This window comes from Saccopteryx leptura, chromosome 2 (assembly GCF_036850995.1).
Source record: "Saccopteryx leptura isolate mSacLep1 chromosome 2, mSacLep1_pri_phased_curated, whole genome shotgun sequence".
NCBI classification, from domain to species: domain Eukaryota; kingdom Metazoa; phylum Chordata; class Mammalia; order Chiroptera; family Emballonuridae; genus Saccopteryx; species Saccopteryx leptura.
The window spans coordinates 272,280,211-272,307,169 of NC_089504.1; the positions used below are offsets into that span (position 1 = coordinate 272,280,211).

At 47.2% G+C, this 26,959-nt stretch overlaps 1 protein-coding gene across 2 annotated transcripts in view; it reads left to right on the forward strand.

Moving 5' to 3' along the window:
* Window positions 1-26,959, forward strand: part of KCNH1 (potassium voltage-gated channel subfamily H member 1) — a 334,319-nt gene that overhangs the window by 254,157 nt on the left and 53,203 nt on the right. For both annotated transcript variants that reach the window (XM_066366052.1, XM_066366053.1), the window contains exon 10: window positions 13,555-13,751. In XM_066366052.1, the coding sequence (XP_066222149.1) occupies window positions 13,555-13,751 (197 nt within the window). The remainder of the gene's footprint in view (window positions 1-13,554; window positions 13,752-26,959) is intronic.

Genomic DNA, 26,959 nt, shown 5'->3' on the forward strand with positions numbered 1-26,959 from the left:
GTGTGGAAGTACCACAGAGCCACAGAGGAACAAGGAAGGCAAATGACTATGTCCAGGCCATGTTCCAATTCCCTTCAGTCTGGGCTTCTTGTGAGGAAGCGCTGGGGCTTGATTTATCGTTGATTTACTTGGCCAGTTGGCTGCTTCTCCTCCAAATCCAGCGCCCTTCTCCAGACCTTCCTGAGCATCCTGCCTGCTCCAGTTAGCAAGGTGGAAGGCACCTCCAAAGTAGCTCAGCAGCTGCAGATTCAGAGTGGTTGTTGCCCCCAAGCTGTCCAGACTAGAAAAAAAAACAAAACATCTTCCATGAGTCCCCAGGAGCCAGGACCTTTTAAGAGGCTCATATTTTATACAAAGATGATACAAGTTCTTTGAATCAACCCGACCTCTGGGCCACGGCACATAAGAGATTCCAAGCTATCTGCTTTCTGGAAACTTAAGTTCAGAGCTGTTTTTCTCTAATTAGAATATCTTTTGCTCAATGAACTGAAATCAGTTCATTCTTGCAAAGGAGGTCAAGCGTCAAATGGATTTGAGAACGAGACTTGACTGCCTTTTGATGCCCTCCAGTTCAATCAAGCCCAAAGCTATTGAACACTTGCCAGGCCCTGTGGTAGGGTTGGGGATGCAGCCGTGGACCAAACAGTAGCACACCTTCAAGGAGCTGCAGTGGAGGAGACCAACATTATTAAAGAGTAACAATCACACTGCTTGAAACATGTTATCGCAGAGAGAATGCTGGTGTTCCTAGAGGGTCATTGGACAAGTAATTATTGAGCAGCTATGTGTATCCAGTGCTCCAATGAGGAAGAGGAATAGCGATATCATCTTGGGTTATTATCATTTATCTCATCTGTTTGTTCTCTGGCCCCTTATTCTCAGTTCACTGATTTACATTATGCTAATTTGCTTCCTCCTTTCATTTCTTCAACCCCCATTGTTTAATTTTAGCACAGACTCCAAGAATGAAGCAAAAGGTCACCGTTCATAACTGAATGTGTTCAGTATGTGTTTCAAAAGAACCTTAAGTGTTCTAAAGGACGTTTTTCAAATTTTCTTGATTGCAACTCACCATATGAAATGTTTATTCCATCATGAAATAATAAATATATGTGCATACATACACAGTTATACAAAAAACTCAGTACTTACTTTTGCTACATAAAATGCAACTGGTGTTTTCTATGAGTTCTGTTATCTTTTTTTTAAAAAAGAAATTGATTGTCATGACACACTAAACTGCTTTCTTGACCTGTTCACAGTCTGTAAGATAAATACATGGTTCCAACCTGGCTAGGTAGCTCTGTTTTAGAATATCATCCTGATGGGCAATGGTTGCTGGTTCGATCCCTGGGCAGGGCACATGCAGGAACAGATTAATGTTTCTTCTCTCTTTCTCTCTCTCTTTCTCCTCTTCTCCCTCTCTAAAATCAATCAATAAAATATATATATATATATTGTATTTTTCCAAAGCTGGAAACGGGGAGAGACAGTCAGACAGACTCCCGCATGCGCCCAACCGGGGTCCGACCGGGATCCACCCGGCACACCCACCAGGGGGCGACGCTCTGCCCACCAGGGGGCAATGCTCTGCCCCTCCGGGGCGTCGCTCTGTTGCAACCAGAGCCACTCTAGCGCCTGGGGCAGAGGCCAAGGAGCCATCCCCAGCGCCCGGGCCATCTTTGCTCCAATGGAGCCTCGCTGCGGGAGAGGAAGAGAGAGACAGAGAGGAAGGAGGGGGGGAGGGGTGGAGGGGTGGAGAAGCAGATAGGCGCTTCTCCTGTGTGCCCTGGCTGGGAATCGAACCCGGGACCCCTTGCACGCCAGGCCAACGCTCTACCACTGAGCCAACCGGCCAGGGCCAATAAAAATATTTTTAAAAATACATGGTCCTATAAGCATAGACTGTGTCTCTCTTGGATTGAAGGCTATGCTGTGTCCTGAGAACAGAGTATACTGATAATCTTTATGATCTTTTCTTCTGATGTTCTCTGACTTAATTTTTGAGATGACATCCTCCTAATCTCCTTTTGAAACTCTCTTAGAAATCACTTAATGTCTTCTCAAATTTAGTTTCTTGGCTCTTTGAAATAAATGTAAGATTTTAACATGCACATTTTTTTATTATATTTAAATTTTTTTTTCTTCAAGTTTTTTATAGACATTAGAATTAAAAGGCAAAGGTACCTATTTTTGCCACTGACCAAATAGTACTATTTGCATTTGCGAGTAACTTGTTATCTGTTTTGTGTTACTTGAGCGAAGTAGATGAGTCACGGGCTTTCATCGGGGCTGTGCTTGAGTGTGGTCCATCTCCCTGTGTTTCCAGCTTATAAATGCAGTATTTAAAGGATCTTATGTCACAGTGATTTAGTGTCTCTGTAGTAATTTTTATGGGTTTTGCATTTTAATGCTTAATTTGTATTTTAATTGTGGATCATCTTGGGTCTTTTTGTTTTGTTTCATTCTGTTGAGTAAGACTGAGGTCTTTAAGGCCAAGCTGCCTTGAGTCATGTCATGTAAAACGCCCTGGACCTGGAGCTAGAGATGTAACTGTAGCCCTGGGTCTGCTCTAGCTCCTTTCAGGACTTACTATTGTACATCCTGGCCTCCTGGGGCTCTACCAAGCCATCATGGCACATCAATCACGTGTTGACTCATCTGTGTCTCTTGTAAGCTGAGACCCTTTGATTTCATATCATTGGCTTGGCCCAGCATGTGGCCTAGCAGCTCTTTGCTGAATTGAATTGAATTGAATTGAATTGAATTGAATTGAATTGAATTGAATTGAATTGAATTGAAAGGCAGGTAGTGAAGGGCCCCATGGTCCAGAATAGAATCTGGACTTTATCTCGTGGGATCAGGGGCCCAGAGAAAGTTTTATATGTAAGCGTGACATGAAGATCTGGTTCCACAAACACAGAGGCATGGAGGCTAGCTAGGAGGCTCAGGTGAGAAATGCCGAGGGCCTAAGTAAGGTGGTGGGAGGGAGAGGGGAAGAGGAGCTGGAATCCAGGGACATCAGGGTCCGGAGAACCTCCAGGATGTAGGAGGTGAAGAGAGGGAATAGTTTTTGGCAACAACTAAATGGGCAATAAAACCAGAGGAGGAGAAGGGGGAGGAGGAGGAGGGGTAAAGATGGTGGGCTTATTCTGTACAGTCTGCAGTGTCTTTTTGGAACAGATCTGGGTCTGGCTGTCAAGTAGAGGAAAGGCTTCATAACAGGTGACTGGGCCAGAGCCCAAGGGTGGGGAGTAGCCATGAGGAAGGCTGATGGGCAGCCCTGGCTCACCAGCTCACCCGAGTGAACTTCCTGCGTGCAGTCCGTCCAATCACTGCTGATCCAGGATTTACATTCTCCATAATGGGCATGTAAATGCTTTTTTTTTTTCACAGATGGAGTCTTTTTTTTAAATTTTATTTTCCTAATGAACACACCCTTCTCACAGTTCCTAATTTGGAAAACAGGCTCATCTTTGCTTAAGATAGTCTCTTTGGACCCGTTACCTGCTTGGATATTAACGTGGCATCTATCTATTTATCAGCAATCACAGCATAATGTGATGTTAGCCTCTTTGAGGGGGAGATGTGGAGAAAATCCTTGTCTTGGGTGGATGTTCTGTCCCATTTGGGAAGATAAATGCGGGATTACTGACAATAAGTTACACAGGCACGTCTTTTTGCAGACATGCTGGAGTGAACAGGGACATGCTCATGGAGGAGGTAGAAATTGACTGGGCTTGACAGAACCAGCCAAAGTGTTTGACAGCCTGGACCTCAACGTGAGCAGAGCAGCCTGGGCCTCAGAGGCACTAGAGGCAGGATCACACATAGGCATTTTTGGGGGGACCAGTGTGAGTAGTGTAGACTGAGAAGACTTTCCACACAGGCTGGTGGTTCTCAGCTCTAGAGAGCAAAATAACCCTCAGCTGGAAAGCTTGTTCACAGTGCACATTCCCAGACCGTCCCCTTTGGATTCTGATTCTGCAGCTCCAGGATGGGGCCTTGGGATCTGCAGTGTCAACAAACCCACCATCCCTCGGGTGATCTCACTGAGTGTGGTTAGAGGACGATACCTGAGGACATTGCTGTAGACAGTCACTGCTTGAATTGTGTGTGTGTGTGTGTGTGTGTGTGTGTGTGTGTGTGTGTGTGTGTAAAGGGGTGAGATGGTGATCCTACAGAAAGTAGTAAGGCAGGGAAGCAAGGGAAAAGGAGCGCTTTATTATATTAGCTTAAACCATATGAAAATGCCAATTTTCAACTATTTCTCATCTGCCAACCTGGTAGAATAAACAACTAGTGATCTATAAAGGGAAGGAGGGCCCAGCCGAGGGTGGTGGCTCTGTGAAGGTGGAGTCGGGATTTGGACAGAGGGGTAGGGCATTCTCGATGGAGAGAGTGTTGGTAGCCAAGGCTCTGGGCGGGAGTGTGTGAGGTGTGTTCTGTAACCACAAGGCCAGCACTGGATTTGGAGCTGAGGGCCCTCAGGGGCAGCAGTGGGGATCAGGGGCTGGAGAGGCAGCTCAGGGTTGGTCTGTGGACATTTCTAGATGTCAGCGTGAAGAACTAGGCAGTGGGGAACCACCAAAGGCAGTGATTTGTAAAGGTCAATGAATGAGATGTAGAGACCAGGAAGCCATTAGGTGACTATAATTTATAGAAGAGATGGGAGGCGTTAGCTATGGGCAGTAAAAACTAAAAGCACACTAGGGTTGCCAAACAAAATTCAACAAACATCCAGTTAAATTTGGATTTTATGCAAAGAACAAGTCGTTTTTAGCTTAAATATTTCCAAAGAGTTAATGGGATGTACTTAGGCTAAAAAGAAAATTATCCATGTATCTGAAATTCAGCTTTAATGGGGTGTCCTGAGGTTTATTCGCTCAATCTGGCCACCTTAGATGGGAGGGACTGGTGGATGAGACATGTGGAAAGAGAATCGGAAAGGCTGAGAATAATAGCGTATGAGGAGTAGACAGAGGGAGGTGAGAGGTGACTGTGACCTCCGTGTAAGTAGGGGGATGGGGACAGGGGTAACATAAGAAGGCCTCGGGGGGAAGAGACAGTGAGAAAGAAAGGTGATGACGTGGTTTGAACTTGTTGTATTTACAGAGCAGGGGACTAAACAGAAAGGTGGGTCTGGAACTGAGGAAAGAAGCCAGGGCTTAAGGCAGAGATTTAGGGTTCAGAGGAAGGAATGGGGGGGTGTTAAAAAGACAGGCACAGAGCGAACATAAAAATATTTCTCTAAATGACCAAGTATTTCAGAACATTTAAAAAAAAATAAGAGTGCAACCCCTCAAAATGCTCACAAGGAACTTTAAATGTTATCAGAAACACTTATGATAAGTCAAGTAAAAGGTAATTTTTGAATGCAACATTATCTCAGCTCGGTGGGGAGAAAGATTTGAAGATAAAAGCCCATAGACAGCTTCACCAACATGTCACCGTGGACATCTTTGGTTGGTGAGGCTGTAGGAGATTCCCATTCTCTTCTTTTTATATTTGTTTTCATGTCTTCTTTAAAGGAGCACATGCTACTTTCAAAATCAGTAAATTTCGTTTTTAAAGTAGATCTTGGGAAAGTCTGCATCGTTCCAAGTCCTGCAGATCCTTTCACTTATTAGCATATGATCTGAAGGAATGACAACATTCCTTCTCTACTGATCCAATCTGAAAATAATGACATTTATTTTAGCAGGCACTGTCCAGCCCCTCCCTCAAACTGTTCCGAAATAGGAGGAGGCTGGCTAGACAACGAAGACAGAATGGCTACCTAACAAAGGTTTCAACAGCTTTCTGTAAGCCCTCATTATTTTAGAGATAGAGAAGCTAAGTCCTTCCCAGAGAGGCTTCCAAGAGTTTTATGAGCTGGAGGGGGTAAGGGGGACGTCCCCCGCTTTCCGCACTGCCACCTTCCATGGCGCCTTGTTCCACACTCCAAGAGGACTAGCCAAAGTGTCATATAATGAAATCTGTATCATAGGGTACTTTCATGCTCAGCACAAGGGGAGGAAGCTATGTTTTAAGTGTCTGTCTAAGCACTTCAACCAAGCATTAATATTCATATAGCTGTTCCATCAACCAAAGCAATTATATTAAATCCACCTTCCAAGCGAGCAGGTAGAGTATGAATAATCTAGGCATTTGGAAATGCAGAAACATTTGTATCAGGTAATGAATACATTACCTGCTTGAGAGAGGATGGGGTGGGGACCAGGTTCTCTCCCTTAATTCTGCTTTTGCTTAAGTAATTTTTAAAAATTGGTTTTCAGTCTCTGAACACACTGGTGGTTAAGAGAGTTTATAGATCTTTCTGAAGGAAATTCTCCGAACTTTAGTGCCCAGACAGAATGAATTGGTTAAATCAAAAATTATGGTAGATCAAGATATAAGTTTTATTGGCATGCAGAGATGTTTCCAGTATAATATTAAGTGGGGGGAAAGCAGAATATATCACTATATATGTAGTACAGTAACCTCAATTTCATAAAAACACACACGACTAGAAGGAAGACAGAAAGTGTACCATAATGTTGGCCAATGTTTTCTGGATGGTGGCCTCAGTTTTCAATATATTTCAACTATTTTCTTTTTTTTATTTATTTTTATTTATTTATTCATTTTAGAGAGGAGAGAGAGAGGGAGAGAGACAGAGAGAGAGAGAGAGAGGAGAGAGAGAGAGAAGGGGGAGGAGCTAGAAGCATCAACTCCCATATGTGCCTTGACCAGACAAGCCCAGGGTTTCGAACCGGTGACCTCAGCATTTCCAGGTCGACGCTTTATCCACTGCGCCACCACAGGTCAGGCTCAACTATTTTCTGTAGTGCACACATATTCTCTTATAAACAGAAAGGGGAAAATCTTATCTGTAGCAATCTTGGAAAATTATCACCTGCATTCAGTGGAAGATTTGTGTTCTGTATAACTTAGCGGAGAGACATTTGGCTAAATCTTATCAAATTGCAGTCATAAAAAACAGGAGAATTGTCATGATGATTCCAAACCATTGCTTTAATTTAGCCGCTCGTGGATGGCCCCACTCAGGTAGAGCCAGAGTTGTCTGCACATGCTCTGTAGCCTCCCCACAAGGAAGGCATGTCTGGAACAATGAAGCACAAACAAGTAAAAACAGAACGCCAAGGTATGTGGAGGGTGGGCTAAGCAGGCCTCGGGGTCCAGACTGAGGCTGAGCTGAAAACTTATAGGCAGATTTAAAAAGAAGAAGTAAAGATAAGGAATATCAGAAATTACCCTATGATACAAATGTTCTCCTTAAAAGAGCTAAAATCATATGCAAATATGGTGCCTGTGGAATCTGCTTTACAGGGCTGTTAAGGGGATTCATGTTCCATTGTGACTGCTGTTTATTGAGCACCTACTGTGTTCTAAGCACAGTGCTAAATTGTTTACATTATTTCATGTGAACCTTATAACCTGACAATGGCCCTTCCCTTCGTGGTGGGCGTCACTACCCACACTTTATAGCTGAGTAAATTGAGACTGGGAGAGGTTTAGTAAGATGACCAGGGCTGTTGGTTTATTTATGCATTCAACCATTCAGTGCCTGCTGTGTGCCAGAGATACGCTGGGGATGCAGCAATTGCAGGCATGCGGCGTGTTTCCAGAGTGCACAGGGCGTGTGTGATGGGGAGCTGCTCTGGTTAAGGGGTCAGGGAAGAGGTTCGGGTGTATTTCAAAGCAGAAGCGGAAGTCATCCAAACCAAGGAGCAGGATGGAGTGTCGGAGGCAGTGCTGGGATGGGGTGAGGGGAGCTGGACTTGGAGGGACTCTAAGAACCTCAGTGTGACTGGAGGGCAGGGAGGGAAGGGGAGAGGCCGGCAGAGGGCAGTTTAAGCCCCAGCAGGGTGGACCTGAGGTTGAAATCAACCTGTCTGGTCCTGAAGCTTGTGTTGACAGAATGGATGATAAAGTACTTGGAAAACAGGTTGGGCAGTACCAGGGAGCAGGAGATTGGAGTGCATTTTCTTTGTGTGTTAACATGTGTCCAAGGACCAAGGAGAGGACCCGGATTTAACATACCTGGCATATGTGAGGAATCCAGGAGGTCTGAGAACTGCCCTTGTCCTCATCATCATCCTCCTGCTCCATCAGTACAGCAGGTGTGCAGTCTGCTTAGGGCTTGCTGGGGAAGGGTGATCCAGCTCCTACCCTGTCTCAGAAGCAGAATTACTCCTATGGCCAGGAGAGACCATGGCTCTCTGAGCCATGCCTGGGTCTCTGCAGTCACATGTCACCATGCTGATGGAGTGAGTGACAAAGTCCCTGAAGTCCTGAATGGGCTGAGAGCAAAAGACTTCCTGATGCCCCAGAGAGAAGGAATAAAGGTAGTAGGGTAGGCCGAGGGAACTGGTCCTCTCTGCACCCGTGTTCCTGACACCTTTCTCAGCATCCCCAGTGGAGCTGCCAGCAGCATGGTGAATCCATCTTTAAACAGTGACTCAGCCAATCAGTGTCGCACACTCAGTGTGCGGAATATGGAAGGTGCTTAGGTGAGTTCGCAGCTGAAGGAGGAGGCCAGGCACTTTCATTAAAAGATTACAAAATAGACTGGCAACACATTTCTCCAGTGAGCAGTTGAGAGGCTTCTGAATGACTTTCAGTTCTACCAAAGGGCCATATTTTTATGCCTCAGGGCCTTTGCATGTGCCATGCAGTTTACTCCTTGGAATCACCTCTGTGCTATGTCTTTATGCTGATTAACTGGAACTCATCCTTCTGGTGTCAGCTCAGACATCACATCTTTTTTAAAAGCCTTCCCTTAGTCCTTGAGCTTGAATAATACTCCCCCTCTGCATTGTTCCCCGTCGGAGCCCCCACATATTATAATCCCCTGAGTCTCTATCTCTCACTACACCTGTCTGTCATTCCATGGCTGCTCCTCAGCCCCTGGAACAGTGCCTGCCAAAAGTTGCCTGAGTGACTGGTGAGTTCTTTCTCATTGAGTTAGGTCTAGAAATGGTTGATGGTTTTAGCAGCAGATAATGACTTAAACTGCAGAACTGTTTTGCTTCGTGCAGGACACCACTGTGAGGAGTCCTTACATGAGCACGCGGTAGGGGATGTGAAAGGAAGCAATGGAAGTGGCACTTTTTACCCTTCCTTTTCTGGCCTGCTAAGCTCACTCAGAGCTTGTCTTCAAATAAATAGGGCGTTTTTCTGGAGGATTCCAAATTCCACTGTCAGGTTCAGAGTACAATTGCTTCCCTGCAACTCTTTTTTTTTTTTTTTTTTTTTTTTTGTATTTTTCCGAAGCTGAAAATGGGGAGAGACAGTCAGACAGACTCCCGCATGCGCCCGACCGGGATCCACCCGGCACGCCCACCAGGGGGCGACGCTCTGCCCACCAAGGGGTGATGCTCTGCCCCTCCGGGGGGTCGCTCTGTCGTGACCAGAGCCACTCTAGCATCTGGGGCAGAGGCCAAGGAGCCATCCCCAGCGCCCGGGCCATCTTTGCTCCAATGGAGCCTCTGCTGCGGGAGGGGAAGAGAGAGACAGAGAGGAAGGAGAGGGGGAGGGGTGGAGAAGCAGATGGGCACTTCTCCTGTGTGCCCTGGCCGGGAATCGAACCCGGGACTTTTGCACGCCAGGCCGACGCTCTACCACTGAGCCAACCGGCCAGGGCCTCCCTGCAACTCTTTAATACAGGGGTGAGCTGTTTGATCCTCCCAGGGTCCCAGTTCCAGCCCCTCTGGAATTTGCCCCGATCAGCCATCCCTCTCAACCCTCCCAGTGCCCACTCCCACCGTCCACCTCGCTTCAGCCTCTGTCCTTTACTGAATCATTATGCACAGACTCTTGCTTTTCTACTACGCTGTGCCCCCTGCAGAGCTGTGCCCTCCCTCTCCCTGTGCTGTCACTGCCCTGTGTCCCACCTCCCACCTATGTTTACTCTTTAGTCCCACGTTTGTACCCCATGGGGCGGTTATGTCCATGGCAACAGTGGAGGTGCAGTAGACAACAGCATATACAGCATATAATTGGGGATGGAAGAGGAGGGGGAATTGTCACAGAGACACTTGCTTGGAGTTTTAATTACACTGCCTTTCTTTGCTCCCCCACCCCTTTTTTTTAATTTCCCCTCTAGCTCAGAACATCCACTTAGAATAGATTTAAGAAACTTGGAACTTTAGGTTTTAACATTCTGCACTGAGCACCTCAGCGTAATACATAAATCAATAAGCCAATTGCCTCAAGCGGTTTGATTGCCAAGTGCACTGGGATACCTTTTGTTCTTCGGTGAATGATTATTTCACACTGGGGAACGAGAGGTGAGCGTGGGTGCCGCAGGGCGTGTCCTTGCTGCCAGTTTGCAAGCTGACCCGGGAAGTCATTGTTCCCAGCGATGTGTGTAACTTCCAGGCAGCCTGCCAAACGGTCTGTCTCCTTCCCTTTGACGCCTTCCCTAAAGTTATGTATATATATTTCTCATTTGCCAGAATAGTCTTGGGTTTGTTTAGAATCTGACAGGTCCTGCCACACCACATTCTTAAATCTCACTAACATGGTCCATAGGAAAAAATGCTGCCTTGACAGGAAGCAGGGTCATGTAGTTTTCAATCTGGGTAGAAAGTCAGATCCAAGTTATGGCGACACAGAGACTTCTAGCCCCTCCACGCTAATTATGATCATCTCACTGTGAAATGTTTTTTGTGGTAGGCACTGCCCTCCATTTACTGTTACTGTCAAATCCTCTGCTTAGAAAACTTTTTACACTGGGCATGTTGTCGTTTCTAAAGATGCGTTTATTTATTTTCTGGTTTTATTATTTCACATGTTTATGTGTTTGTTTATTTCATGTTTTAACCACAACACGGTTGCTCTTTGTTTTAAACACTAGGTATGAAGGAGCTGTTTATACGCTGAATTTTTACGGATAAATTTACATGAGGAGCTATTATTTTACTTTATGGGTTCTTTTGTAATTAGAAAGATGACTCTCAAATTCATTTGAGAAATATAAGGCTCATATGTTAGATCTTGTTTCAATGAAATAATTGTATTAAGAATCTGGCAAGATTACCAATGCTTTCTACTCAACAATGGTCCTGGCTTAGTTATACCCTGCTACACCCCTGTAAGAAAGGGCTCATTTTGTAAAGTCTGCATTTCTCATAGATATTTAGGGTGCTCACTCAGGACAATCTGGCCCGGTTAGAGCCATTTCTTCTCTCTCTTATCTCATTCTTTCAAGGGAGTCAGTCGGGGGCCCACTCAGAGATCAGACTATTTGTGATGCTCTGCTACACTATTGGGCGACCTGTTAAGTGTGATGGGCCTCTCAGTCTAGCTCTCTAGGGTTCTGTGTTTTCTAGTTATCTATTTGTGTGTAATCACCCCTTCAAGGGGTCAAGAAATTCATGACTGTTTCTCACCATTCTGTGGGTTTTCACTCAGCTGGTTGGTTCTCCCTTAGTCTTCCCACATGGGGTTGCAGACCAGTATTGGCTGGGTTACAGTAATCTGATGGCTCGACTGGGCTGGGTGAGCAAGATGGCTCCTTCACATGACTGGCAGGGGCTAGATGTCAGCCGAGAGCTCAGCTGGGCAGTCCACCAGAGCACCTGCATGTGTGGCTTGTTTTTCTCAACACATGGTGGTTGTGTTCCAAGAGGGAACACGTGCAGAGTGAGTGTTCCAAGAGACCCAGACAGAGGCTTGGAGGCTTCCTATGACCTTACCTCAGAATCCCAGACATCACTTCTACTGCATTCTAGTCATCAAGACAAGGGACCAAGGTCAGTCTTGATTCAAGAAGAAAAGAATTAGGCTTTGCCTCTTGATATGCATTATAGTATACAGGTGGGGTGTCTTTTTTGACTCTCATATTGTGTGTCAGAAGAGTGTTCTCTAGAGGAATAAGATTAAGCAAATATGAAAGTCAAGAGAAACATTATGATGCAGTTATAGGGAACAGATGGAATAATTAATATGTATGAACGAATTGGCCAGGGTGGAACTCGGTACCAGGGAGCACACACTGAATCAGCCTGTCTCCATGGCAGCCAGGTAGCATTGACAGAAAGACATTCCATCCACTGCCACAGCCCCAAATGAGCCCAGTTGTGTTACAGATGACTGCATCACAGTGTGGTAAGGGGATTTAAATAGCACAGTTTTAAAGGTATATTTACCTCAAAGCTACCCCATACGTGTATCCTACTCGTGTGGAGTCAGTAAAACCATCTTCATCAATTAGAACTGCACAGTATCTCACAAACACATAAAGAACTGCACAGTAAAGGGTCTAGGACCTTGTTTCTCAGCTCGCAGGGTGGGAGTGCTCAGAGGAGGCTGTGCCGAGGAGCTCTTATATACACCTAGGATCACACTTTTGGGTGTTTAAGGAAAGGTCAGGTTCTGTCCAGGCACTTGAAAGTCTGATTGCCTCCGTAGGCTGAATCAGGAAAACAGCTGTGCTGTTAATCATACTGTGCCGTGGGGCTCCAGCTGTGGAGCGGGGCTAACCTGGGGGCAGGGGCAGGCCGCTGTCCTGCGGGTCGTCAGGGTCACCTTCCACCCTGTAGCGGTGTTTCCTTCCCCCTGCATACTCCTCTCTGGCTCCCTGGGGATTCAAATAGGGGTTTGTCTGTACTGAAAATCTAGAGATGAGAGAAATAACATTTCAAGCTATTTATAACCAGAAGGCTGTGCTAGGAGTGAATCAAACTGTATTAGACATATGTTAAAATGTTGATTGCTGAGGAAGGTGAGAAGAATATCCTTAGGTTGTGAAAAGCAGATATTTAGAGATTGATAAAGGTTTGACCCAGAAAATGGCTATGTGGGATTAGTGTTCCATTGATTTGTGAAATAGACTCCTGTGGAATGCTAAACATTTAGGATCCTGGAGATGCTATTTATATAAGGCCCATACTTTTATATGACCAGGAGGGCATGTGGCAAGGTCAAGGAATGTGAAAGAGGCATGGGCAAGAGGGTGAAGAATGGGGCATCATACCAACATGAACCTCAGGGCAGAGGACAGAATGTAGGAGGGAATGGACTCCATTCTTGCCTGACTGTGTACATGTAGATCATCTTAAACAGAGGGGCCCTCTCCTGTTCCTCAGCTCCGATGAAGAGTCCACACCCTTCCTGTAACAGCCTACTATCCACCCAGGGTTGACTTTCCTTCCAGCGGACACTGTTACATGAAGGAATAAAACACATGAACTCTTGTGCTGGCAAACAGACAATAAACAAGCAAACACATAAATAGTATAATTTCAGATTAGGATTGGTGTTTTGGGAAAATGGGGTGTGTGCTAAAGAACAGCAGGGGTTCCCGTTTTGGCTAGAATGTTCAAGAGATAACATGAATGGTTCCAGAGTCATTGATCAAACTTTGATGTGCATTTTGTGGTGTTTTAAGTTTCTAAAATTGCATGTTGCTAAGGTTCAAGTTTAAATCATTGTTGCCTTTTCTGAGCCCAAACGGACAGCATTTAAGGGGAGCACAGGGCAGCCACCCGGATGGCCAGACCCCTCCTGGATGACACTTTCCTCATCACCGCTTTCTTTCTTTAGGGAAAGGAGATGTGTTTGGAGATGTGTTCTGGAAGGAAGCCACCCTTGCCCAGTCCTGTGCCAACGTTAGGGCCTTGACCTACTGTGACCTGCATGTGATCAAGAGGGATGCCCTGCAGAAAGTGCTGGAGTTCTACACGGCCTTCTCCCACTCCTTCTCCCGGAACCTCATTCTCACCTACAACTTGAGGAAGAGGGTGAGCTGGCGGTTTCGGTGTCTTCTCTACCAGGAACAGTCCCTGCGCGCTTGGGATAACCCCGAGTCCTCCCGCGGTTTATAGAGGGACAGCCATTGGTTCTATAGGTCCTGTGCATTGCGTGTGCTTCTGAACTTTTGCTATAAAATGAGGGAGAGGGGAATGTTAGCAGATTAAAAGATAAATCGATTTTGGAGCAGAAGAGATTCATTTGTGAATGTGTCACTCGGCTCTCCCCCAACAATATATAGACCTAGCATTGTGAAAAGATGAGTAAGACATGAGATCACTAGTCAATAAAGTGGCTGAGTGGGTCCACTTATTATTGTAAACTGAATTCTCCCTGGTGACTGGGACTCACTGAGTGGTGTGAGGACATTAGCCAACTGGTAATAATAATTTTAAAAAAATATATGAAAATGATAGGCCCTGGCCAGGTGGCTCGGGGAATAGAACATTGTCCAAGCGCGCCCAAGTCATGGGTTTGTTTTTTTCTTAAGACTTTATTTATTCATTTTAGAAAGAGGAGAGAAAGAGAGAGAAGAGGGGAGGAGCAGGAAGCATCAACTCCCATATGTGCCTTGACCAGGCAAGCCCAGGGTTTTGAACCAGCAACCTCAGAGTTCCAGACTGACTCTTTATCCACTGTGCCACCACAGGTCAGGCTGAAGTGGTGGGTTTGATCCCCAGTCAGGGCTGTACAAGCAGCAGCCTATGAGTGCACAGCTAAAATGGAACAGCTAAGTGGAACAACAAGCTGATGCTTCTCTCCCTCCCTCCCTCCCCCACCCTTCCTCTCTTTCTCACTCTCTCAAATCAATGGAAGAAAATTTTTAAAGATATGAAAATGATATTATTGGGTCGAGAAAATAAGAAAGATATGGAATATCATGAGAATATTGTGTATACAAATGCCAATTTTACGGGTTGAAAAATATTAGTAGTTGTGAGAACCAAATGCTTCCTCATCTGAAGTTGTTTCTTATGCCCTCAAATCATCAGAGTTGCTCCATCTGACTGTCAGCATTAAATATTTGTCTTGTACTCTAGGTTTTGTAATTTATTTTCTTGCACTTTATTTAACTTTCTCATTAAATCAGTAGCAATGTACATAGCTCTGGAACTACAGAAATCATCTGGAAGGATTGTCGTCGGAATCTTGCCCCCAAAGACCTCATAATCGCACCACCACCACCCCCACTCCACCCCCTGACGCCCAGGTCCCTGTCTCTAGTAACAGTGACCATACCACCTTGTGATTCCAGGTTAGAAACCCTGGTTCCACCATGATGCTTCTCCCCCACTCTGCTGGTCCTACCTGAGCTCTCAAAGCTGAGCCCACACGGTGCTTCTGCCTCAGGGCTCTCCCTGCGCTCTCTGGACACAGTGTTCCTGGTCCAGACCCTCCCCATGTCCTGGACGGTGCAGTAGCTCCAAACACACCCTCCTGCCTGTCTGTCCTCAGGGCAGCGCTTTCTCTTCTGGCCACTTGACTGACCTTAAAACCTAAGCAATCATGCCATTCCCCTCTGTGAAGATTTTTTTGCTCCCACCCTGCAGACAGGATAATGTCTGGATACCTCATCATGGCTCATACAGATTTTCACATCTGGTCCAATCTTAATCCCCGAGCCCCAAGCTCAGTCACACTTCCCACGCCCACCTCGGCCACCCTGAGAGCTCCACACAGTCCTGCAGCCATGCCGCCCCCGTCAGAGCGCTGTGCCTCTTGGCAGGCTTCCTGAGCTGGGCTTCTTTGCTTTCCTTCTGTGTGTGACAAACGCCTGTTAACCTTTAAGATTCTGCTGAAATGTTTATTTGTCTCTTTATCAAACCCAGCCTGTACCAACTGAACTAGACAGACATATAAAACTGAATAACACTCAGTTCCCTGTCTCCGGGAAACTAGGGTTTTGTAGAGAAGTTTGCCGGAGAAGGACGGTGCAGTCCGTGATGCTAAGGGCAGTGAGTGTGAGTTGTACAAAGGATTGTGGGAGCACAGAGGGGGAGGGCAGCTAAGGAGGAATTGAGGAGAAAGTGTCAGGGTGTGACACCTGAGCTGAGTCTTAAATGGTGTTTGCCAAAAAAAAAGAAAGAAAGAAAGAAAGAAAGAAAGAAAGAAAGAAAGAAAGAAAGAAAGAAAGAAAGAAAGAAAGAAAGAAAGAAAGAAAGAAAAAGAGAGGAAGCAGGTATCTCAATGGAGCAACAGTTTGGGCAAAGGCAGAGAAAGGAAACAGCTGCTGGTCCTCCAGGTCTTTTGTGCGGGGTTCTAAATGCCTATCATTGGGTTATCCCAACGACATGCTTCTGGGCATTTTAAATCCCTTGAATTGCATTGCCTTATGGTTCTCTGCTTAGAGACCCAAAAGGGCAAGGGCTTGACACCCTGGTGTCCCCAGTGCCTAACCCAGCACAGAGAATTAAGGCACATTTGAGGTACTGGTAAAGAGAAAGCAATGGGATCTCTGGGTCTCAGTTTCCACATCATAAAATGTAAGGTTGGGGCTAGATGATTTTTATGGTTCTGTGATTTGAAAGCTGGTCATTTAAATTCAGAGTGGAATGGGCAGGGGTGGAGAAGACAGCATTTTCACTTCTTCCTTGTTTGTCTGGGAACATGGAATGCTTGCTGGTGAGACTTTTAGCCAAGTAGGTTTGCTTAAAGTCTATTTTCCAATTTATTTCTCCTTTTTATGAAAGCAAGTTGATTATAATCAGCTTTCAGTGTTGCTGATAATATAGGCTGAAAAAAATGTTGCCATTTGGGTTATCTGGAGGAGTAATCATCTTGAAATAATTGCGGTTCTAATCTGTTAGGAAAACAAAAAAAAAGATGACAATGAAAACACCACCACCTCAGTGGTAGTCAGGTTGTTTTTATATATAAGTCCAGAATGATTGACAGCTCTGCAGAGGAGGAGACGTGGGGGCCACAGCTTCTAAGGGCTGTGGTGGAGGAACGGTAGGAACGGTCTGTCTGGCCACAGGTGCAGAGGAGGGAAACTGTGAACAGTATGAGAAAGACCTTGGGAAAGATCAGAGCGGCCCAATGAATGCAATAAGCAGCTTGGAGTGGTATCAGGTTTCTTGCCCTGAAGGTATTTAAGCATCTCTTAGGCACCCTTCAGAGATATTTGAAGGGGAGTTGATAACTGGGCAGAGAGTCGAATTAGTTGACCTTCAAATTTCCTTTCAATCACAGTTGTCCATGAGTCTGGAGTGGATGCAGAGGAATGTAGTGAGGTCCTTTATATAAAGAGGTGGCCGTTCTTTCTCTTGGAAAACAGAGGCTTGCAGTTTCGGTGTTGCCATTGTAGTCTCTCATTGTGCCGTTCTGAGAATTAATTTATAGTTAGATAGGGCATAGGAGATGAGAACATTACAGGCATGAATTATCCTTGTAGCTATTTTTTTTTTTCTAGCAAAGTAAAGAGTATTCTTGTGGTTGTTTCTGTCTTGGCAAAATGGAGCATGTTGTTTTTAAAGATTCCTGAGAAGACAGTGGTTGGACATCTGTTTGGGGAATTGTTTGATCTTGTGGACCCGTCCAGTGCCCAGCAACAGCTATGAGCAGAAAGGCGCCCCAGTGGCCACCTAGCCTCTCCTGCAGTTCCCCACCACACTCATTTCACAGATATGACAGCTGGGTTCATAATGAATGAGAAATGACTCATGGACTCTTTCTGCTTCTCCCAGCTTTGTGGACTCCTCTGGCCTGCGTTTCTAAGCTTCATCCTTATGTTCCTAAACCCATGTGTAGGAATCCCAGCTCTCGGCACTGCTCTTGGGACCCAACTCAGGAAGGCAACTGTCATTTCCCCCAAAGGACACCTGAGGTCATAGGCAGGGGTGAAAGGCGCAGAACCTGGAGACCAGTCCAGCATTTTGACCTTCAGTTGTCCTTGCCTGTGGGCGCGTGAGCCAGAGACCTTGTCCTGTATCCTGCCTCTGCCATTTAGTGCTTCTGCAAGTTACAAATGCTTTCTCATCTGTCAAATGGAAGTGATGAAAAGTCTACCTTGTGGAATAATTGTGAGGATTAAATAAGATAATACTTGCAAAGCTCAGTATCTAAACACAGGATCTAGCCCCTAGTATGTGCTCAGTCAAATTGTGGGTTATTATGATTTTGTTTTATCTATATACTTGACACCCTACTCCACTCTACTTATCATTGTCTTGGCCTTTTGGAAAATAAAAAAAGGCAATTTCTTTGACTTTGTTGGTGCAGGGCACTCGCTCTGCCAACTGGTCTGGCAGGTGGGCTTCACTCCAGGGCTCCTGCACGTCTTGCAGCGAAGGAGGGGCCAGCTGACCTCGGAAGTGGACATGGTGCTGTCTCACTGTCTTTTTAAGCTCCTGCCAGTGGAGAGGTCATCACTCACCCACTATTTTGGCCACAGAGGGGAAATTCGGCTATTCTGACATCTCAGGACAGTCACCTGGGAGTCAGGGTTTTGACAAGAGGAAAGTACAGCATCTCATTTCTTCTGAGGGAGGTGGCATGTAGTTGTTCAGGGAAATAAGGAGAAGGGGATCCTTCCCCGCCCCAGATCCTCGGCGCCCTAGGGTGCCAGGCTCTCCTGGCATTTTCCTCCCAGCCGGGAGCCGTCCTCTGTCTGCAGTCACAACTCTGCACATTATGAATAGTAACATTCTCACTAACTCCAGATGCTGTTCACACTACGTCACAGTGTCGGTGCGTGCTTATGTTCACGTAGCCAATCCTTGGAACAGCCCTGTGACATTTCAGACGCAACGCCACTTCTCAAGGGAATAAACTAGGACCTTGCGGAGAAGAGAATCGCTTTTCCAAGGCCACCCACTGACAAGTGGCACCCTGCACGTGCCCCTCCTGTTGAGCGACATCCCATCCTGTGCTTGACTATCTGTGAAGTATGGTCCTCAGCTTTTCCCATGTGGGCATTTCCGCTTTCTCCCAGTCTGCTGACTCTCAGGGGAATGGCCCAAGCAGTCCCCAGAGTACCTCCGATGGCCATCGCTGCCCCCAGCGCATTCAGAAACTTGTACAGCAAAATCACACTAATATCCCAGGTTGGGAGACATGGGGGTTCCCCCTCATAGGGACAGAGACAGCTTGCTGGGTGTGCAGGGGAGCCATGACACACTTCACTTTGGGTAAGCAGCAGGCTAACCTGACCGTGACCTTGGTAACTTACTGGGAAGACCATGAGCTTTGGGGCTCAGGTCCTGGGTTTGAATCATGGTTTGACTACTGACTAGCTCTGTGCCCTCAGGCAAGTTACTGAACTATTCTGAGCCTCACCTGTTAACAAAAGTTCCTTCCTATTAGGTGTATTGAGATCACATATGTTATAAAAGCAGACATTAAAAGCAACCCAGTAAGAACTATTCTATACGTACATATTTGTTTCCTGCTCCTTCTCCTGTCCGTTCCCTCCCTCCGCCTTCAGCCTCCTCCACCCTCGGAGGTCTCAGTTCACAGTGTGCTTAGAACCAGACCCTTTCTTCAGAGAGTGCCTCCCTTGGGCTCTGCTTTCCTTTTAACCTGGAGCGAGGTTTCATTCCCAGGTGCTGGTGAGGGGAACCGGGTCCTCCAGCTCATCAACAGGACGTAGAGGAAACGTACCACAATTCAGCGGCGTCCTGCAGACCGGCAGTTAGGTGGTTCACGGCAGTCAGCACATGAGATAATTGGCACGTAGGATAATTGGGAGGGTGGTTCTCATTCTCTGTGTGTGGGCCTATCTTTTCGAAGCTAATATTATTGTGTATTTGAGTATGTTTTGTTCAGTGTTTGCTTATATTAATTTGTGTTACAATGGATTTTTCTTAGCTTGTTACGGCCCCAGCCTAGTGAGTTTAGAAGGGAGCTGAGATCATAGTTATGGGTTCTGTCAAAGCAGGGGCCTCCTAAATGGCTGTTTTCTAACACTGATGTTGCCATAGTGAACTGTCTTGAATACTATATGGATGTTTCTAGCCCATTTTAACCAAAGGGAATTTTACTCTGGAGAGCAAATCATGGTGGCTCGGCGAGAACTCTGCTCGTGTGGCATTGGAAAGCCTTTCAATTTTCTCCCTGAGCAAATCCTTGCGGAAGGTTGATAAGATGGAAAGAGAGACCGCCAAGCCAGGGCTTAGAAATATATCTCCTTCCCCACTGAATCATCGCAGCCGAAGTTTCTAAAATGATCTCTATGTAGCCCATATTTTCTTTGTCATCCCTTCGTAGCGAGGGCTTCTGTGGAATTAAAATCATCTATTAGACTGTCAAGCCATAAAGATAATAAAATCAGGGTGAAGGAAGGGAACAGATGATGTGAGTGATAAGATCATAATTCTTTCAGGACAACAAAATATAAATCAAAACCAAATCCCTTTTTCCTCCCGAGGATCAGAGAGTGATGTTCAGGACGTGTGTGGCCCTCTGTGGATCCTCAGAGGTCCTCTCTATAAGTAACCCCCAAAAAACATAGCAGAACTGCATCCTGATCACAGAGGTGGGAGACATTGAAAGTGGTCCATGCTTCATTATGTATAAATCAGCTTAAACTACAGGTGGTTAAGCTATAGCCAGACATCCTTAAGGAAAGTTCTGGAATGAGTCTGGGCTTTAAAGCTAGACCTTCACATCTGGCCTCGGCCACTTGCCATCTGGGCAGGCAGGAGAGATTGAATAAGCCAGCTGTTTCTCTTCTGTGCAGTCATCCTGTCTACACCAAGGGTGGCAGTGCTTTACACGCAGCAGGTGCCAAGTTAGGTTAGTTCCCTCCCGCTATCCGTCGGAATGAGAGCAGCGGAGCAAAGGAGAGCAGGCGCCATCAGAGTTCGGCTTATAGAAAATCGTATGGGAGAAATAAGCAGTGATGGTTAGAAATGCACACTCTAGAGTTAGCATACTTGGGTTCAAAGCCAGGCTCTCCTTAGCAACCTTGGCCCAGTTACCTAACCTCCCTGGACCCCAAATTATTAATTTATTAAACAGGGGCAGTAATATGCCCTGGAAGGGTGGTTTGATGAAGCGAATTCTCAGTGTTGTGTCGCTGTCATAATTGTTATTGATGAGTTTAGCTTTTCCAGAAAAGAAGAGACCTCCTGAAGAGTTAGAGAATGGCATGGAATACTTAAAATCCTCGGTGTTGTGTTAACTAGACCTACTGTGGTGATCATTTAGCAATATATACAAAAGTTGAATTATTACATTGTACATCTGAAACTAACAGAATTGTCATAGGTCAATTATATCCCAATTTAGACAATCCTGATAAAGTGTATCACAGAGGGTTCCAAAGTTCAGTTTGTCCTTCCCCAATCGCCCCTCGCTCAAGCACTGGGAGGGATTTTGCTATAGGAATTTCATTTAACCTTGTTTCATAGAAGAAATGATGCTCTAAGGCTCGGGAGGTGTAGAGGGTGCTGCTTTTCTGATGCCTTGTCTGGTTTTCACTGGGCTCTGGGGAGAACTCAGAAAATTTGCTGAGTAGAAGCCATCTTTTTTTTTGGCTTAGAACAGCGAGGCCTGGGAAGAGGACCAGGCGAAGGGAAAGAAGGAGGGAAGAAATAAAGGCAATGACCACTGTGACTGGGAGTTTCAAGAGGATGAGTGGATTTTGCTGGTATTATTATTATACTTTTAATTGTTTGATTTTAGACAGACAGAGGAAGGCAGAGAGAGCAAGGGAGAGAGAAGCATTCATTTGCAGTTCCACTTACATATTTACAGGCTTGTTGGTTGCTTCCCATATGTGCCCTGACTGGGGGTCAAACCTACAACATTGTTGTTTCCGGACAACACTCTAACCCACTTAGCTTCCCAGCCAGGGCTGGGCAAGTATTCTTCATTAAAGAGAGGACTGTCTGCTCTGCACAGCTGAACTTCTTGCCCAGGGAGGCAGAGGCCTCCGCTGCCCCCAGGCTGTGAGCGGGGCTGGCAGTGACGCCCAGGGAGGGGCCCGGTGCAGTCTTGCGGGTCCAGTGCCTCCGGGCTGTGTGAATCCAGCAGCCGTGTGGCTTTGTTTGGCTCTTACGCTGCAGGTGGAGGCAGCTGGGAAGCTGCCAGGAGTTTCATCCTGGGCTTTGTGTTTAAGCGCTCTCTAAGTCCACTCTGACATTCCTCTCGGGTCGGAACCTGAGCAGGAGGCTTTCAGCTCAGGCTTGCAGCTGAGCGCTGGAGGCAGCTCCTGATTACCTGTGGTCATGAGTGACAAGGCTCCTGGGGATCTAGAAGCAGTCATTTCACACAGCGTTTCCATCTCCACCAGCCGTGCTCACCTGAGAGCACAGCTGTCCCCCACGCCAGGCTCGGGCGGTACCCCTGGGCACTGTGCTTCCTCCTTTCCTTTGTCCCACTGCTGGCGACTGCTCTGGTGCTCAGGGTCACCAAGGCCAGAGGATCAGCAGCTGCCCTTAATCACTGCGCGGGCCTGCCACAGCTGCCTTCCGCAGAGCCAGGCACCGTTCGCACGTTTGCATGCATGACCTCTCACGCCTGTGGCTGGATGTTTGCAGATTCCCCATGGGCTGGTCTGTCTGCCAGCAGTGCTGCTGCTGTGTGTGTGTGTGTGTGTGTGTGTGTGTGTGTGTGTGTGTGTGTGTGTGTGTTTGTAGCATTTCTTTCTGATAGTGATTAGTCCTAACGGAGGCAGCCACACTCCCTCCACTCCCTCCAAAGGCTCCAGGGGTGAATCCTTCCTTGTCTCTTTCAGCTTCTGGTGGCTCTGGGCGACCCCTGGCTTGTGGAAACATGACTCTCATCCCTGCCTCTGTGTGCAGGGAGCCTTCAAACCTGCCTCTGTGTGTCAAATCCTTCTCCTTTCTTATACAAAGACATCAATTGTTGGATTCGGGCCTCACCAGAAATACAGGATGATCACATCTTGAGATCTTAAAATTAATTACATCTGTCAAGACTCTATTTCCAGATGAGGTCACATCACACGTACCGGGACTTAGGACTGGACATATCTTTTGGGGGAATGTGGTTTAACTCAGGATACCATCCTTTCCCACCTCCTCTTGCCTCTCTTCTTCCTCTTTCTCCTGTTCTGTCTGTCCATCCTCCACTTCTTCCTCCTCCTCCCTGAGTACCCGCCGAGCACAAGAATGTTTTATTTCTTTCCATAAGAAATACACTTGTGCTAGTTGTGCTTCTTCTCCTGGATGGATCTTGGAACAAGGTCGAAGTATTTGATTAAAGCTTTGACTCTAAGAGTGATTTATCATTCTCCTTTGCATTCTCGTGAGTAGTGTCTACTTGGACCCGGTGGAACTCTCCGTTTGACGTAGAGAGTCACAAAGCACGGAAAGCACTGGGATCTCAGGAAAGAGCTTTGTGTGAGACACGAGAGAGAATGTCCTGCCGGTAGAGGTTGTGGGATGAATAAGTTAATGCCGAGGGGGGATGGACTCCCTCCATGCGGATGGTTAAGAGCAACCCGTAGTTGATCTCCTAGTTCTGATCTCTGTCCCATTCTTGTTCTAAAACCTTTGATGGTTCCTTACAGCCTCAGAATGAAGTCCAGACCCAGATCTCGTGTGAACTTGTACTTCCAGCTGCTCCTTCATGCCCAGCCCCACTCTGTGATGGTTACAGAACATGCTATGTTCTTATTGCATCGTGTGTCCTCTCCTTGGGAATGTCCTTCACCTGCATTAGCGCCTCCCATCACAGCCCCCGCCAGCCTTCCAAACCTGGCTCAGGATCTACCTCCATCCCCCTCAAGCCCGGTCTACATTCAGCTGGAATCTCCCTCCTCTGGCTTGTCTTTCCATGGTATTAAAGGAAGTATCACTCATGGTTTCCTATATGATTAGGCACAAATCAAATTTTTCCTCTGGATTTGGGGGCCTTATTCATATTGTTATTCCCTGTATTTCTTCAGGTAATACCTAGCATTTTTAGTAAACAATTATTTAAGGTACTAGAATCGCAATTATATTGCCATTCACTCTGCTTTTGTGGTTCAAGTCCAAAGTTCGCAGGTGGGAATTCTAGCCCCATGTCTCTGCCACCTCTGTGCTCTCAGGCCCCACCGGACTGTCCCCGCCCCAGGGTGGTACACCATGCCTGTGGGCCCGGGGCTGCCCTAGCTTCAGCACGTAAAGCTCCACATCCTGAGAAACTCCTCAGTGTTGGGCCAACAGGTCACCCTCCACCCTCACCCTCTCCCAACTCTCGCTGTAAATCTCTATGAGCTGGGTTGTAGGTCAGGCTCCGCCTTTCGGTAGTCATTTGTCACAGAGCTGCTAAAACTGCTTTCTTCACCTCATGTGGGCTCTGGCCCCAGCCCTGCACAGTCCTCTGAGGGCCTCCTCCCTGTGCAGTCTCAGCAGTGTGACTTCTGAGCTGTCTCCCAGCTCATCAGCCTCCTGGCCTGTTCACTCCTCAGCCCGGACTCTAACCTGGTCCACGGAGCTGACCGTCCCCTCTTCTTCCTGCTCCCAGCTCTCTGCCTTTAGCAAATGAAAGAGGGCCTGGGAGGGCTGGATCACAGGCCAAACCCTCTCCTCAGTGGAGCCACAACTTAGAGAAGCCTGTTCCCTGAAGCTCTCCCCAGGAGATGCTGTCCTGCAAGCTCATCACCACTCCATCGTTCTTCCCTGGGAGCCCCTGGGGGATTGAATGGAACCTGGGGGAAGTACCTGGTACCCTGGGCTCATTGTTGGGACCTGGGTTCTACCCCAAATTTGCCATTCAGACAAGTTCTTAATCTCAGTTTTGCTAATTGCGAGATGAGGACATCAGGTGAGCTCTAATGTTTTTTAGCAGTCTCACCAAGCTTGCATCCTAAGGGCTTCCTCCCACCCTCTCTGCTCTGGAGAGCACACGATGCAATTGCTTCAAGCAAAGCAGCATAGGGATATCCCCGCCACCTGTGCTTACTTGACTGTAATTCCTGTCCTTGTCCTTTGGTTCCCATAACCCCACCCTGGCCCTGCTGTGAATGGGACAAAAAATCCACCACCTACAGTTTAAGAGATTCTAAAGTACAGTTAGAAAACCATGGTTCCTTCCTATGACTTAGCTTACAAAACAAGATTGGGAAGGAGCGGTTAACTTTCTGAACCTTGTCCCGGGCTTCCACCAGACCCAAAGCTGTGTCTGCTTCTTCCCTCTGTTCCCCAGATGAGCTTGTCAGGACCTACCTGTTGCTGCCCCTGGAGGTTGTCAGTGCAGCTGAAACTATTGCAGCAATGGACCGCGTGACCCTCTGGCTCCAATACGCGTGTGCACGTTTTTATGTGTGTGCACACACGTTTAACATCACCCCCCCTATACTTTGGACAACACACTTTCACCGTTCTATTTCATCTGATACTGGTAGTAACTTTGTGATGTTGGTGCACTTATTACCCCTGTGTCCCATACGGGGAACCTGAGGCTTAGGAGTGAGATATGCAAGTATGTGACAAAACCACTCTTGAGGCCCTGGCTGATGGCTCAGTAGATAGAGGGTTCCCCCGGTGTATGGATGTCCCAGGTTCGATACCTGTTCAGGGCACACAGGCGAAGCAACCACCTGCTTCTCCCCCTTCTCTCCTTCTTCCCCTCCCATAACCAGTGGACCTATTGGTTCAAGTGTGGCCCCTGGCACTGAGAGCTGCTCCACTGGAGTACATCAGCCTCAGGTGCTAAAAATAGCTCAGTACTCAAGCCTCAGGCCCAGATGGGGTTGTCTGGTAGATCCCAGTCAGGGGGCATAAGGGAGTTTGTCTCACTATCTCTCCTCCTCTCACCAAAAAACAAACAAACAAAACTACAACTTGAACTCATCCTCCAACCCCAAACCCCAGGTCTTTCACTAGCCCACTGTGCCCGTGTCCCAGCCGGGGGTGAAGAGCAGCCTGGACGCCCCCGTGTACGGGCCGCAGCCTCGCTGACAGGTGAAGCACGGGGCGGGGGGTTGCCTCATCCCCAGGTCCATTCTGTAAACCAGCGCCTCTCCATCTTTAATGTGCATGCAGATCAGCTGTGATCTCGTTAAAATGCACATCCCGACACAGCAGGTTTGGGGAGGGATCAGAATTCTGCTGATGTGACTGGTTCAGATGGCCCTTGGAGGGGCACACTGTGTGTGGCAGGGCCGTGAAGAGCTCTCGTGACGCACGCGGAGGGGAACGGACAGGGAGTCTGTGTCCCCCCAGACCCGTGCCACTGTTCTTCCCCCAGGGCAGGGACTGTGGAGAGGCCCAAGAAACCTGACCCCTGGAGTGTAGAGGACCTGCACTCCTGTGGTGAGTGGCAGTCTAGTGATGCTAGTAGCTTGTTTACCTAGTGCTCATCATGTTGTCATCACCCAGGGCTCAAGTGGCGACACCAGGCAGTCTCTCAGGGGGCACAGTCAGTGGGAGGTGAGGACCTGCAGGTGCAGGTGACGGGGAGGCCCCTTTCCACCCTGACGCTGAGGTTCTGGGCGCAATGGAGCGGGTAGGACCGTGAGGGGTGTGAGGGACCAGGTGAGGGTTTCAGGCCTGAGGCTTTGAACCAAGCTGGAGAGGGCGCACCTGGCCTGATGGGGCTGGGACAGGAAGGCCTCAGGGTGACAGGAGCCATGCGGGGTCTGACAGCCCAGCCAGGGAGGGTGGGGATGTTCCAACTAAGCCATGCCCTCCAGCTGTGGGCCAGGTGGGTGTTCAGTCCAAGTTTTGGGTCTCCAATGGGGAACCCTGTACTTGTTGATCTTGGCCTGGTGTCTCCTAAAAGAGCAGCATGTTTGGTAGAGTAATAACTTATATGATTGTATAATTATATAATTACATAATAAATCCATGTTATGTAATTTTTAGAGTGCCATTATATATATACATATATATATATTATTGCCACTCTCAGTAATGAGTTTCTCCCTGATAGGCAGCCCTGTGCTAGGCACTGTGCTGTCTCTGAGCTTTCCAGAGGTGGAGATTATGTGTGCTTCTGCACATCATAGTTGCTCCATTAACAAGATTTCTTTCTCCTTTTGATCTTTCAAAAGTGGCTGTCTATGAGGCAGATTGAGTGGAGCATGCTTTCTGTTGGTTTGCTTTTGTTTTTGCTTTTGATGTCAAGGTTGGGCATGAAAGAGTGGTGACCATGCAATAGGAAAACCTAAATCCCACCCTCCCTCACTATCCTCACAGTCTCCCGGACACAGGAATGCGCGTATCGGCTCCTGTCCGCCTGCTGCCTCTCAGACAGTATGTGTCACCTGGGACCTGGCCTTGCTCTGGCAGCTGTGGTCCCG